The following is a 15,838-nucleotide window of genomic DNA, read 5'->3' on the forward strand; positions in this document are numbered from 1 at the left end:
GAAGCCCATGTGCAGCAACGAAGACCCAACACAGCCAAAATTAAATAAATAAAATAAATAAATTTATTTATAAAACATTGCTGAGAGAAGGTAAAGAAGACTTAAATAAATGGAGAGATATGCCATGTTCATGGGTCAGGTACTCAGTATTGTTAAGTCATCAGTTCTCCCCAAAATGATTTATAGATTCAATGAAATTCCAATCAAAATCTCAGAAGGGTTTTTTTGGTTGAAATTGAAAAGTTGATTTTTAAAATGATATAGAAGGGCAAAGGGTTTAGAATAGTCCAAATAACTCTGAAAAGGAAGAAAAATGTTTGAGGACTACTAACACTATCTGACTTCAGGATATATTTTAAAGGTACAGAAATCAAAACTGTGTGGTATTGCATAAGGGTAAACAAATAGATCAATGGAACAGAATAGCGACTCCAGAATATACATATGTCCACATATATGGACAACTCATTTTCAACAAAGGTGCAAAGAGAATTCACTGGAGAAAAGATAGTCTTTTCAACAAATGATGCTAGAACAATTGGACATACACATGCAAAAAAAAAAAAAAAGGAAACTTTGATCCACACCTTGCATCATGTACAAAAGTTAACTCAAAATAGATAATAGGGAGTTCCCTGGTGGCACAGTGGTTAAGAATCCACCTGCCAATGCAGGGGACACAGGTTCAAGCCCTGGTCCAGGAGGATCCCACATGCCACAGAGCAACTAAGCTCGTGCACCACAACTACTGAGCCTGTGCTCTAGAGCCTGCAAACCACAACTACTGAACCCACGTGCCACAACTACTGAAGCTCACATGCCTACAGCCCGTGCTCCACAACAAGAAGCCACTGCAATGAGAAGCCCGTGCACCTCAACAAAGAGTAGCCCCCACTCGCCACAACTAGAGAAAGCCCACATGCAGCAACGAAGATCCAACACAGCCAAAAATAAATAGATTAAATAAATAAATTTTTTTAAATTAAAAAAATAGATAATAGATCGAAATGTCAAAACATTGGAGAAAATTTCTGAGACTTTGATAGGCAAAGATTTTTTAGATGTGACACCAAAAGAATGATGCATAAAAGGAAAAATTGATAAATTGGATTTGATTCTTTAAAATTTAAAGCTTCTGCTTATCAAAAGACACCATTAAGGAGATAAAAAGACATGCCACAAACTAGGAGAAATATTTGCAAATTACATAATTGATAAAGGACTTATATTCAGAGTATATAAAGAATTCTAAAAGCACAACACTAAGAAACAAGCAACCTAGCTAATAACTGAGAAGATTTTAATAGACCCATTAAATGGCAAATAAGTAAAAAAAAAAAAAAAAGGCAAATAAGTACATAAAAATATGCTCAATGTCATTAGTCATTAGGTAAATGCAAATTAAAACCATAATAAGAAAGCACAATGCTCCCCACTAGAATGACTAAAATTGAGAAGATTGACCTGCCAAGTGTTGATGAGGATGTGGAGCAACTAGAACTCTCATACGTTGCTGGTGGGAATGTAACATGGTGTAATCAGTTTGGTAAACAGTTTGGTAGATTCTTAAAATGCTAAGCATATACCTACCTTATGGCCCATGCATTCCACTCCTAGGTATTTATGCAAGAGAAATGCAAGTATGTGTCCAGACAAAGGCTTGTTCATAGCAGCTCTATCTGTATTAGTTCAAAACTGAAAACAACCCAAATGTCCATTAATAGGTGAATAAGCAAACCCGTATTTTCATGCAATGAAATGTTACTCAGTAATAAAAAGGATGAAGTACTTATTATGCTGATTGAAAGAAGATAGACCAAAAAAACCAGCAAAAAGTGCATACCGTATGAGTCCATTTAAATAGAATTCTAGAAATGCAAACTAACCCATAGTGACAGAAAGCAGATCATGTTTGCATAGGGGGTGGTGGGTGTGGGGAGAGGGATTCAGGGAAGAAAGGATTGCAAAGGTGAAACCATGTAACTCAGATTGGGATTTGAACCCACGGTCTGTTAACTGAGATTACACACCTGGTCTCAGGACTTAATGAAGCTCAGGTTCTTGATGTCTCATTGCAGAAAGAATTCAGCAAGAGACAAAATGATAAGCAAGAAGTGGATTTATTCAGAGAGAAACACAAAAGGTGAGAAAGGCACCAGGGTATGGGGTTTTTCGGTTTTTATAGGGGTGCGTAATTTCATAGGCTAATAAGTGGGAGGAGTATTCCAGCTATTTGGGGAAGGAGAGGGGATTTCCAGGAATTGGGCTACCACCCACTTTTTGACCCTTATGGTCAGCCTTGGAACTGTCATGGGGCCTGTGGGTGTGTCATTTAGCTTGCTGATGTGTTACAGTGAGGTATACTGAAGCTCAAGGTCTAGTGGAAGTCAACTTGTCTGCTGTCTTGGACCTATTTGGTTCTGATCAGTTTATGTTGTGTCCTCAGGCTATGTCATTCTTTTAAAGGTCGTGCCCTGCCCACTTCCCTCCTGTTTCAGCGGGGCACAAGGAAACTATTGTAGGTGATGTATATATTCACTTTCTTAATTGTGGTGGTCATGTCACAGGGTACACACATGTCAAAACTCTTCTAATTGTAACTTTTATTTATTTAGGCCACACCCAGCGGCTTGTGGGATCTTAGTTCCCCAACCAGGGATTGAACCCTGCCCTCCGCCGTGAAAGTGCAGAGTTCTAACCACTAGACCGCCAGGGAATTCCCAAATTGTAAATTTTAAATATGTGCAGTTGTTGTATGTCAGTTATACCTCGATAAAGCTGTTAAATTTTCCAATTTCTTAAAAATTTAAAAGGTAATATAAAAATAAAAGGTAAAAAGTCACATAACTTAAGAACTAAAAAGTACAGAAAGGTTTACAATGAAAAATTCCTAGTTGCCCAGTTTCCACCACCCACTACAGGTAACAAAATCTTTTGCATTGCTATCAACTTTACGTAAGTGAATGTTTGCCTTTACTGACAATAGTCAATAGTAAGTAGCAATTCAAACAAAGATTTATGTACCCTTAGAGAGTCAGGTAATCCCTAGGAGCGCCTGCTGGTCAATGCCCAGTACTGTATTGAAAGAATACACTGTAATCCTTTTTGCCTATTTCTAAATTTCAGATAACTTTTCTGAGAATTCCCTGGTGGTCCAGTGGTTAGGACTCTGAGCAGTCACTGCCGAGGGCACAGGTTCAATCCCTGGCCAGGGAACTAAGATCCCACAAGCTGCACAGTATGGCCAAAAAAAATTAAAATTAAAAAATAAATTTCAGGTAACTTTTCTTATGTTATCTATGTGTTCATTTCCTTTGTCCATTTTCCTTTTGTATTGTTGATCTTTTTCTTCTTGATTTCTGAGAGCTTTTTACATATCAGAGAGGTTAGCTCTTTGTCTATGATGTGAGTTGCAAATATTTTTTCCAGTTTATAGTTTTTCTCTTGATTGAACTTTTTTTGGGGGTGGGGGGCAAAGCAGAACATTTATTCATGGAGTATACTTTATCAGTCTTTCATATTATGACTTCTGGATTTTAAGTCATAGTTAAACCAGCCTTTGCCCAAGATCATGAGGAATTCTTCTCTGTTTTCTTCTAGAACTTTTATGTTTCATTTGTACCTTCAGATGGTTGAATCTGGAATTTATTCTGGTGCACAGTGTAAGTTGTGGGATATAATTTTTCCACTTTTCTTTTGAAACATTAACACATTTTTGAAATAAAGCTTTATTTTCTCCTGGTGTTCTAAAAGTACTAGCATTGTGGATGAAACAATGACTAAATTTTAGAAGTTTACTTTGGAACTTAGGGCCATGCGGTGGGACATTTATCAGTATGGCTTGAATGTCACTTTGAGAAGCAAAAGTTGCTTACTCTACAGTTTGTAAAAGTTACCTTTGAAACCAACATTTATTTTATTACTCAGGGCGTTTCCTTTTTTTTCCTGCCAAATCAAAATTTGGTAGCTGGTGGGGGTAATTTCCAGTAGGTTGCCAAAGGAGATAGTTTACAGTGGGGAATGGAAAATACAAAACAACAAAAGTAAAAAAACACAATAGAGGGCTTCCCTGGTGGTGCAGTGGTTGAGAGTCCGCCTGCCGATGCAGGGGACACGGGTTCGTGCCCCAGTCCGGGAAGATCCCACATGCTGCGGAGCAGCTGGGCCCGTGAGCCATGGCCGCTGAGCCTGCGCGTCCAGAGCCTGTGCTTCCCAAGGGGAGAGGCCACAACAGTGAGAGGCCCGCTTACCGCAAAAAAAAAAAAAAAAAACACAATAGAAAAAAATTCCTTTATGCATACATTGCTCTCTAACAGCTCTTATCAAAACTTCCATTGAACTGTAGATCACAGAGAGGTACTGTTCTCTAGCTGGAAACCACCACTTCTTGGTACTTGCCCTGAGGCAGAGAAGTCTTTGGTTTCTCTGGTCCCCGTTCAAATCTGACTTAGCTTTACCATGTGACGGTATTCAAGGGTAGCATTTCAGAAAGCAGCACCGTGACCCCAAGGCAATGATCATCTAATTCAGACAATACAGTTAACTTGTCCTCTTTCAGTCAGTCATCCATTTTGCTAATGTTTTTGGTCATCTACTAGGTACCAGGCACTGTCCCGCTGTCATGGAGCCAGCAGTCCACTTGGGGGAGGAGCAGCTATTATGGCACACGGTAGAAAGTGTCTGACAAAGGAAGACTAGGGAGGTGAGGGGGCCCAGAGGAAGGGCAGCTCAGTGTGGGGAAGACAGGGGACGATGCTAGAGGACTGATGCCTAAACTGAGTTATGATGAATGGGTAGGAATTCGCCAGAAAAGGAGAGGGGAAAGGGTACTCCAGACAGGGGAAGAGCATTGGCAAAGTCACAGACATGTGATGTGTTCTGGAAACTATAAATTCTAGCAACCAGAATGTAGGGGCAAGGAAGGAAGAGGTGAGAGACCAGGCTGGAGAGGTAAGTAAGGGCTGGATCGTGCAGGATTGGAAACTGACTTTCTCTGCAGGGCAATGGGGGGAGCCATTACAGGGTCTCCCTGACAAACCTGCAATTTTCTGAAAAAGTCAGCCCTCTCCATGCCTTTGTCAGGAAAGGCAGGAGGTCCAGGTTTAGGCTATATGGAAAGAGCCCCCTTGGAGGGGCCAGAGGAAAAACAGAGATTTGGTGAGTGTCCAGGGAGAGAAGCCCTTTGCGGGGAGGTCAGAGAGAGGGAGGAACCCTCTCTGGCTGCCATGAGAAGGGGCCCCCAAATCCAGGCCAGACGCAAGGAGGGTCAGGAACGCTGAGGCAAATGTCACTTGTGCCTTTTTTTCCCTCTAAACAAACTAAACAAAGCAGCTGCGCCCGGTGGCCCCTCAGGAAGGCCAGTCATTTCCTGAGGAGATATGAGGCCGCCCAAGCATTGTTCCCGGTTTCCAGCATGGCCGCCATTACCTGACCAGCACCACGGCCGGTTTGTCCGCGGTGCCTGGAGAAGCTCCCACATGGGTCTCTGCTTTTCACGGGGCAGGTTTCTCACCTCCGTTGCGTGGGAAGTGGCTTCTTTCTCCGGAGCATGGCGCAAAAGCAGAACTAACTACCCGAAGACTTCGCTCACTCTCAGGATGCAGCTGGGGTGGACCCAGGGGGGCACGATGTGGCTCCGCGTCCTGCTGACACTTCTGCTCTGTGAGTTTTCCCTCTCTTCCCACATCACTTAAACTTCACGAGAATTGAAGCTCGTGAAATCAACATATTTCTCCTGTCTTTTCCAGGTTCAAGCCTTGAGGGTCAAGAAAACTGTAAGTTGTAAAATTCCTACCTGTGACTCTTAAAACTCATGTCAAATTGCTCGGGTTTAATGTTTATAACAATTCAGAAACATATTCAAATTGTCAACTAAAGTTGATTCTGCATTTAAAGAAGGTTTTGGAACAAAACACTTATTCTAAGCCAAGTTTTAGTCAGCATGTTCTAGAAGTCACATACATTTCCAGATCCTGGTGAACTGCTGTCTGTTAGGATTGGGGGCAGTGATAAGAAAGTGATTGCATAATTTGTTTTTTGTTGTTCTACCATAAATTTCTTTTTTTCATATCCTACCCTACCCCTGATTGTTTATTCACAAATGAGATATAATCAGTTTGTTAAATCCATGAAGTCAGAACATAGTTTATTTAGTTTTTTTTTTTTAATATTTTATTCATTTATTTTTGGCTGCGTCGGGTCTTAGTTGCGGCATGCAGGATCTTTCCTTGCGGTGCTGGGGCTTCTTTCTAGTTGTGGCGTGCGGGCTTAGTTGAGGATCTTAGTTCCCCAACCAGGGATCAAACCCGTGTCCCTTGCACTGGAAGGCGGATTCTTAACCATTGGACCACCAGGGAAGTCCCGAAGTCAGAACATAGTTTAAATTGTTGTTGTGACTTTTTTTTCTCCTAAATGATCTAAAGCAGATTAGATATCATTTCCCATCTACCCATGAGGCTACGATGGTATCTGCAATATTTTGTGCTTGGGCATGGGAAGTGGGGCTTCTGCCTGTCTTTGAAATCTGGTCTGTCATCCACTTTAGAGCTAATTTTGAATCATTAAGATGAGCGGGTTTGGAGACTTCCCTGGTGGTCCAGTGGTTAGGACTCCACGCTTCCACTGTAGCAGGCACAGGTTCGATCCCTGGTCGGGGAACTAAGATCCCGCGTGCTGCATGGCAGTGCAACACACACACAGAAACACATGCCCACACACACAAATAGATAAGCAGGTTTTGTTTTGCTTCATCTGGACCGTGTGAAGGAGGGGACTGGGCTGGGTCTGGGGGCTGAATAGAGGGAGAGCCCACAGAACAGGATCCCCTTGTCAGAGGTCACTTCATTCCACGCAGAGTCGGGGTGACTGGGTTGCAGACAGTTCTACAGCTATTTGGAGATGATGCGTGTGGGTGACACTGGTTTATTGAGCCAAGGCTTGGAGCAGTAGCTCTGCACAGAGAGGGCTCGTGCTGGCTACTTAGCAAAGCCGGTCTGGCGGGTCTCCTGCGCGTGTGTCCATGTGCTTCGATGGGTGTTTGATCCCCATGGCAACCCATGGAGGCAGGATGTCCATTATCTTCATAATCAACCTAATTGACTGATGATATCTCTGCACCTCAGAGAAACAACCGACTTGCCCAAAAAGAGCCGAGCCGGATAGCAGGACATCAGCACCAGAACCTCCCCTTCCCAAAACCTGATTGTCCCGAGCCTGGAGCCATAGGCCTGACTCAGATCTTTAAAGCCACTGTTACTCTGTCTTTCTGAGCCTTTTTCCCAATCTGTAAAATGAGGGTGATGCATCAGTATGAGATGAGATTAGATAAAAAGATGTGACGTGCCAGCCCAGCGTGCGGTGATTAGTAAATAATGGTTTCCTATGGTCCTAGCTCACCCACCATCATGGCTCCTGCACCTCCCTCGCTCTGTCCACTCCAGCCCTTGTGCCCTTGCTCTAGCCCAGACCACACCCTGCCAACACGTGTGCCTCTGGGCTTCTGCTTCTCTTGCTCCAATCTCTCTCCCATCTTTGTCCTCACCTCAGGGGGAAGTAAATCTCTCCCTGCCCAGGTTTCCTAGAGAAGGGTCTTCGTACCTTCAGGGGAGACCTCAGAGCCGCAGGACCCGGAGCCGGGAGGCTCTCCTACTCCCTCCTCAGGCTTCTGCCCTGTTTTATACAAGGTGCCTGTGCAAGGTCACCACTGGGTGCTGGCAGAGTGGGGGCTGGGACCCAGGTCTCACATTCCTCAGGCCACCCAGGACCACGTTGCACGTGCACGACCTGCCAGCCTGCTCCATGTAGCCTACTCCATGGTTGAGGTGCTTGGTCTGCCCTGGCCCTTCCTCTCCTTTTACTTCGGGCCCCCGCCCAGCCCCAGCCGGGCCAGTCTCAGGAGATGACCTCAGCTCCCTCTTCACCTAGAACACAGTGCTGTCTGGAGGGAACTCCCTCCACTTCCCGCCCTGCCCCGGCTTCAGGCTTATCTTCCTCCCCACCCGTCCTCCTGACTTCCCTCCTGGCTTCAGAGGCCATGTCTATCCCGTGGTGGGGCAGGGCCAGCCTGTCCACCTGGGCTCCGAGCCCATCCCTGGCATCACCCTCCTCCCCCAGGCTCTCATGCTGTCTTTATTCAGCCTCCACCCCACTTTTAGTATCTATTCTTTCCTTTCAGTATCTATTCTTTCCTTTCAGTCTACAAACATGATTGGTAGCTCTTGGTTTTTAGGAAAAAGAAAAATCACAAACAATCCCCCCACCCCCCCAGACCTCCCCCGTTTATCTTGTGCCCCACTATCTATCCACTCCCTTCCTCAGTCAAACTTGTCCAATGCCTGGTTTCTAATCACCGTCTCTGCTTCCTCACCTCTCAGGCGCCCCTACCTAGCAGGTCTGGCCTTGGCCCCCACGCCTCCATGCTACTAGAACCCTCTCATAGATGCCATTCTCATGTCCAGCCCTTAGCCTTTGGGACCCTGGTGTTAGCACAGAGCCTCTTTCTTTGACCTCGTAGACCTTCTTCCCTGGTGTTCTTCCACCTTTCTGACAAACCGTCCTTTTTCCCCCGGGAGACTTGGACTTTCCCAGGGTCTCATCCTCTCTGAAGCTCAACGCCCCCGCTCTGTACACCTCCACATGCCCACCCTCTAGTCCACTCCATCTCTGGCCACTCCCCTGACCATCAAGCTTCCCACGGGGCCAGTGGTTGACATCTCCTCCTAGTGGTCCCCCAGGCCCCTCAAACCAGCTGCGCCACCGAGACTTTGGCTCCGCCCTTATCTTTCTCTGGCTTTGTCTCTGTCAGCCCGCGGCACCCATATCCCCCTGGGTACCTAATCCAGGAACCTTATCTTCCACTCTTTGCCTCAATCCCCATAGCCAATCAAACAAGTAAAGTACATATCACAAATATTATTATTAATGACATTTAGTACATTCATAATGTTGTGCAAACATCACCTCTGTCTAGTTCCAGAACATTTTCTTCATCCCAAAAAACAAGTCCGTTTGCATACACTAAATATTTCTCAAGTCCACCCCTTCCCCTCAGCACCACTGCATCTGCCTGAGAAGAGGCTGCATCAGCTTTCACCTGAACCATCGTCCACGTTGTTACAGGCCTCCAGTCTCTCCTCCAGCCCACAGTGATCTTTCTAAAGCTCCAGTGTCATCCTGTTACCGCCTCCCCGGCAAAAGCCTCAGGACAGGGCACAGCTTGTCAGCATAGTGGGCAAGGCTCTTTGTTCTGCCCCCTCCTACCTGGCCCCCTGGACCCTCCAGCCTCACACTCTGTCTCCTGTAACCACCAGTGCCCAGAATGCATTGATTTCTCATGCCTCTGTGCCCTGGTACATGCTGTTCTCCTGCCCCGAGCACCCCACCACCCTTTCCTGTCCTGGTCCAAGGCTCAGTTCAGGGGTCACTTCCTTCAGGCTTCCCTTGGCCTCTCCTGGGCAACCCTTCCTCCTGGTGCTTACATGATTGTACTCCAGCTATCTGGGTCCCCACCAGCCTGCACAATCTAGGACAGCAAGGATGCTTTCTTATTCACCTTGTAATCCCAGCACCTGACACAGGTGCTCAAGAAATGTCTCACTGAAAGGGACTCGAACTGAACTTGGAGGTGCTTGAGACTCAGATGAGCTGGGTCAGCACACTCCATTCTGAGCACCGCAGTTCATCAGAGCCTCCATGCTTCATGGCTCCCTGGATTTTCCTGACAATGATGGGGGGCCCCTCCTTCTCTACCCACTGCCCCCTTTCTTTCTGAGTCATTTCCAGGTTGAGGGCCGAGTGGCTGGCGGAGTCATGATGCCTCATCTTCCCTGGAGCATCAGCACCTGCTGGCCCGTAGCCTGAGGCAGAGGGAAGCAGGTCCCTTTGTTTCAGGATCTGGGGATTTGGCGCTGTGGTCGCTAGGTGCCTTATCTGTGCTGTGGTGACTTTGTTACTTGGATCATCTCCATCAGCCCCTCGTCTCTCCAGGTTGAAAAGATCTGGCCTCTTCAGGCTATTCTACAACCCCGTCCTTCCATTACAGTTCTGAACGTTTTGTGTCCTGTCTCCAAAGAAACGCATCAGAGGTGGTTCCTGGGCCCCCTGACACCCATCTGTGAACCTGCGGGAGGCCCGGATTGTAGCAATCACTCTATCGTGTAAATAATGAGACCTACACCCAGGTCTCATTACTGGCTGTTCCTGGAAAGTTTATTCACAAAGAGGATAATATTTTCCATATTATCTTAATAATCAGGTAGAGATTTTTTTTTAATTTTTTAATATTTTATTTACTTTTTTATACAGCAGGTTCTTATTAGTTATCCATTTTATACATATTAGTGTATACGTGTCAATCCCAATCTCCCAGTTTATCACACCACCACCAGCCCCCCGCCATTTTCCCCCCCTGGTGTTCTTACGTTTGTTCTCTACATCAGTCAGGTAGAGATATTTGAAGGTTGGGTGGTGTGTTTGTTATCTATTGCTCCTTAACAAATTATCCCAAAACTTAGTGGCTTAAGATAACAATTTATTATCTCACAGTTTCTGAGGGTCAGGAATCTGGGAATGGCTTAGTTGGGTGGTTCTGACTCAGGGTTTGTCAGGAGATTGCAGATAAAATGTTGGTCAGGGTTACAGTTATCTGAGGGCTTGTCTGACGCTGGGGAATCTGCTTTTAAGCCCACTCACGAGGCCGTTCCTCACCATGTGGGCCTCTCCATAGGGGTGCTCATGACATGGCAGCTGGCTTTGCCCAGAGTGAATGATCCCAGAAAAGGAAAGAGTGACCAAGATGAAAGTTGCAATGTCTTTTATAAACTAATCTCAAAAGTCACCTACTAGCACTTCTGCTGTATTGTTGGTCATAAGACCAACCCTGGTCTGATGTGGGAAGGGACTGTATGTGGGTGTGATTACCGAAGGCAAGGCTCACGGGGGCCCGTCTTGAAGGCTGGATACCAGAAGGGTGGTGGTCATGGTGATAAAATCTAGGCTGTGGTTCTGTTGCATCACGTCAATGAGCTGGGATCTGTATCTTTTTTTTTTTTTAATATTTATTTATTTTTGGCTGTGTTGGGTCTTCGTTTCTGTGCGAGGGCTTTCTCTAGTTGTGGCAAGCAGGGGCCACTGTTTATCGCGGTGCGCGGGCCTCTCACTATCGCGGCCTTTCTTGTTGCGGAGCATAGGCTCCAGACGCGCAGGCTCAGTAGTTGTGGCTAACGGGCCTAGTTGCTCCGCAGCATGTGGGATCTTCCCAGACCAGGGCTCAAACCCGTGTCCCCTGCATTGGCAGGTGGATTCTTAACCACTGCGCCACCAGGGAAGCCCTGAGATCCGTATCTTGAATAATTTTTTTAATATAAATTTATTTATTTTTGGCCACATTGGGTCTTCGTTGCTGCGTGCGGGCTTTCTCTAGTTTCAGCGAGCAGGGGCTACTCTTCATTGCGGTGCCCTTGGGCTTCTCACTGCGGTGGCTTCTCTTGGTGTAGAGCACGGGCTCTAGGTGCATGAGCTTCAATAGTTGTGGCACATGGGCTCAGTAGTTGTGGCTTGCGGGCTCTAGAGCGCAGGCTCAGTAGTTGTGGGCTTAGTTGCTCCACTGCATGTGGGATCTTCCCGGACCAGGGCTCGAACCCACATCCCCTGCATTGGCAGGGGGATCCTTAACCACTGTGCCACCAAGGAAGCCCTGTATCTTGAATAATTTTTTAAAAATGCTTTTCCTTCTCCTGTCCTGCCTTCTGTTTTTTTTCTTTTTTTTTTTTAATTCTTTTGGCCGCACCGCACAGCATGTGGGATCTTAGTTCCCCAACCAGGGATCGAACCCATACCCCCTGCAGTGGGAGTGCAGAGTCCTAACCACTGGACCGTCAGGGAAATCCCATGTCCTGCCTTCCTTTCTTCTTCCTTGTCTGCTCCCGCTGGCCATGGAAGTGTGTGGTTCCTACCAGTGAATCAGCTGCGTTAATTTATTAAGCAGATGTATATTAGATTTGCTTAGAAAAGCAAGGTAGGCAGAAGCGTCTTGTGTTAGTGCACATCATCCTCTCTAAAAAACTGCTACCTGATGCTTTAGCCAAGTTTGCTTTAAAATTGTTAAACAGTGGTAGAGCTCCCTAGGGATGGTCTGTAGGAGACCCAGGCAGGGCTGGCGCTGAGGCTGGAAGGCCTGGAATAGGGAAGAACCGTGAAATGCAGACTGTGAGCTCTAGGTGGGCAGAAACTGTGCCAATCTTACCCTTCTCTGAACCTCCAGTACTGGGTCCAGTGCCTGGCACAGAGACACCCCCTTCAATGTCTGCTGAATGAATGGTACTGAGGAAGCAGGAAGGAGGTGTCAATCAGGGGCCAGGCATCGGGCAATACAAACCTGCCCCTTCAGTGCTCTCAGCCACCTTGGTTCCGTCATTGTTCAAGATTAAAATACCAGGGAAGGCAAGTATTAGTGTTCCTACTTTATAGGAGGAGAGGTGGTAGTCTGGAGAGGTTAAGTAACTCCCAATGACGCCCAGCTAATGACTGTGGGATCAGGGGTTTGGACTGGGTGTGCCTGACTTGCTTTCTTCCTGTACCCAGTTCTGTGTCCCAGTCTGGGGTGTACCAGCCATGGGTATGCATTTCATTCAGGATGATGACACTGAAGTAGCCCAACACAGTGGGATGACTAACACCGGGAGTCTGGAGAAGTTGCTGTAATTCACCTGGGAAATTAAAAAATTATTGGGTTTTTTTTTTTTTTTCTGAAAAAATTGACTAGAAATATGATTTCAAGAAAGACCTTTAGAGACCTCAAGACTCAAGAGTTGGTATTATATCTGTGACTGACAGAATCTAGCTAACATTTTGCAAGGAATTCATCTGTGCCGGGAACTGTGCTCCAAGAACTTAAACTCAGGTTCTCATTTACACTTACTGTTATTATGTCCATTCTATGGATAAACAAACTGAGGCTCAGAGAAGCTCAGTAACTTACTAAAAGCCACACAGTTTGTGAGCAGAGATGGGATTTGGCCCAGGAAGTCTGACTCTGCGCTCATCTTCTGCTCTTCACCATCTCCTGATAGAATCACTGTACTAAACAGCATGGCTTAAAATGAAGAAGGAGGTACTGAAGGAGTAGGGAGACCTGCCTGTCCCTACCTGGGACGGGAACATATCAATCTACGGGAAACTAAACATGGTTCAAAGAAACTTCTGTTCCGAGAGCTCACCCAGCAAGCTCCTCAGACCAGGAGCTAATAAGGAATGCAGTAAGACAGAAAAGGGGATTCTAAAGATTACTGCTGTAAGAAATAAATTTAAACAATCATCTTGTTTCATCTCATGACTAATCAGATGCCATTTTTTGTTAAATTAATTGCTCAGAAAAAAAGGCACAAGGATGGACTGTTGTATTCAGTTTAAAACCTGAGACATATTATAGACAAGTTAAATTCTAAGGTGTTCAAAAACAGTTTGACCTTATTAAAAGAGAGAGAAAGAAAGACCATTTTTTGCCAGTATCTCTGGCCAGCTACCTTGCTATACCTTTTTTTGTTTGTAAAATGATTTGGGACCACTTGTAAAAAATATGTATTATTGTTCAATAGGATAAAATAAATAAGGAAATCAGAATGAGAGGAAAATATGGCAGTCAAATAAAACTGTGACTCTTTTAGCACAGAAAAATGCATCCCAAAGGTTGCTAGAGGTAAAATTTGGGGCTTATACTTTTTAGCAGCCAAAGCAAAAACGGGAAGCAAGATGCATGAGAAAAAGTGGTTTCAAGTTCTCACCCATCTGGTGAGGCTTCTGACTTCATCAGCTAGAAAACACCAGTTGAGACTGTGCTAATTTGTTCAGGCGGGGGAGTGGGTGGGTGGAGTGGGGCTGGGGGAGTGGCTGGACGTGAGCATGTGATTTCAGTATGGTGGTAGCCATCATTTATCAAGCAATTACCGTGTACCAGGCACTGGTACACCCAGGAAATCACTAGGTAGTTTCCTGCTCGTCTTCTGTAAGTCTTACAACAACTTACTACGTAGGTATTATAACTCCATTTTATAGATGAGAAAGTTGAGCTCAGAGAGGTTAATCACCCAAGGTCACACAGTAAGTGATGAGCCAGGACTTGAACGTTTGTCTACTTGAATCCTGTGCTCTCTCCAGGGGCCACCATGCGGCAGCTCACAGGCTGCATACATCTTATGGACATGTTTTATTTGTCACACTCCGAAGACTGCCACCTTGTCATGGTGGGAATATGAGCAGCTTAGTATCAGCTGCCTCGTGCTTGACCCGCCACACACAGTCACTACTCACTACTCACCTGGGACTACTCACCTGGACACTATACTGCATGGATGTGATGATACCAATCTGATGTGGTGACGTTGTTTCTGAGATAACAGGTGTGTCTGCTCTCCTCCCCTTGGCCTTTAGCTTTCACCATCAACAGCATCCACATGCAGATCCTGCCGAAGCAGGAGGTGCAAAACGGGGAGAACCTGACCCTGCAGTGCGTCGTGGATGTCAGCACCACCTCGAGTGTCAAGCCTCAGCACCAGGTGCTGTTCTACAAGGATGACGTGCTGTTTCACAACGTCTCCTCCATGGAGAACACAGAGAGTTATTTTATTCCCCAAGCCCGGGTCTATGACGCAGGGACATATAAATGCACTGTGATCCTGAACAACAAGGAGAAAACGACTGAGGAGTACCCGGTGTTGGTGAGAGGTGAGTCCCTGGAATGGAACACAGCTCAGGCAGGTGAAGCGTGAACACATGCAGGAGCCAGCATGGTGATCGAACGAGTCGTAACACCGGACCTACCTGCCCGTCCATCATCCTTCTCACTCATCTGCCCGACACTTTCCTAACCTGGAAATGCAGGCATTAGACATGCTCCCAGTACACCAGGCTTTTCCTCACCTCCAGGCCTTTGCACATGCTATTTTCTCTCCCTGGAATACCCTCTTCATCTCGTCTCCTCGGGAACTATTTCTCCTTCAACACTCAACTCAATGATCTCTTCTCTGACACTTTCCCAAACAAAACTGATCTCCCCCATGGTCCCAGTCCTCACAGCTCTTATGCTTTCTCTGCGTTCAGTGGTATTGGTATCAAGGTCATGGGGCTGAGTGTTGACTCTGGATTCTGCAGTCACTCTGCCTAGATTCCAATCTGGACAAGTCCCTTAACCTCTCTACACTTTAAAATTCTCATCAGTAAAATGGAGATAATAATACTACAGAGCTCAGGAAGTTATTAAGAGGATTAAAAGATATCCTGTTAGTAAAGAGCTTAGTGCAATTTCCAGCACATAATGAGTTTCCAATAAGCGGCAATTACTATTTGACTCGATATTGCAACTTTCTCACATATCTGTCTGCTCTTCTGGATTTTGAGATCCTGAGGGAAGAGATGGTGTTTGGTCTAATTTTGTATCTCAAACAAACAAACAAAAATCTGGCTCACAGTAGGCACTCAATAAATGACTGTGGAATAAATTAAACAGTTGAAAACAGCAAGTAGAAATAGAGATGGAAAAACAAGAGAAATATCATTGTGGGAAATTTGGGTCATAGAGTTCCATCCGTCCATTCATTCATCGATTTACTCCTTCAAGAAGCATGTCCCAAGGCTGCAAGTCAGGAAAAAAAAATAGGTGCTAGACATGAAAATGCATCAGACAGGTCCTAGCTCTGGACGCAGTTACAGTCCTGTGGGGAAGAGAGACATGTAAACAAATCATTGCGGTCCAACAGTCATCTGTTCTGAGCGCCTTGGGAGCACAGCGGTGGGAGGAAACAATTCTGCCTAGTGAAGTTAGGGACGGCTTCCTGGAAGAAGGGAC

At 45.7% G+C, this 15,838-nt stretch overlaps 1 protein-coding gene across 1 annotated transcript in view; it reads left to right on the plus strand.

Annotated features, from left to right (window-relative positions):
• The first annotated feature begins 5,399 nt into the window (after nucleotides 1-5,399).
• PECAM1 (platelet and endothelial cell adhesion molecule 1) overlaps nucleotides 5,400-15,838 on the plus strand; it is a 54,988-nt gene continuing 44,549 nt past the window's right edge. The window contains exons 1-3 of the mRNA XM_065897628.1: nucleotides 5,400-5,661; nucleotides 5,748-5,774; nucleotides 14,425-14,718. Of these exons, the coding sequence (XP_065753700.1) occupies nucleotides 5,478-5,661; nucleotides 5,748-5,774; nucleotides 14,425-14,718 (505 nt within the window). The 5' untranslated portion in view covers nucleotides 5,400-5,477. The remainder of the gene's footprint in view (nucleotides 5,662-5,747; nucleotides 5,775-14,424; nucleotides 14,719-15,838) is intronic.

Source organism: Phocoena phocoena, chromosome 19 (assembly GCF_963924675.1).
Source record: "Phocoena phocoena chromosome 19, mPhoPho1.1, whole genome shotgun sequence".
NCBI classification, from domain to species: Eukaryota; Metazoa; Chordata; class Mammalia; order Artiodactyla; family Phocoenidae; genus Phocoena; species Phocoena phocoena.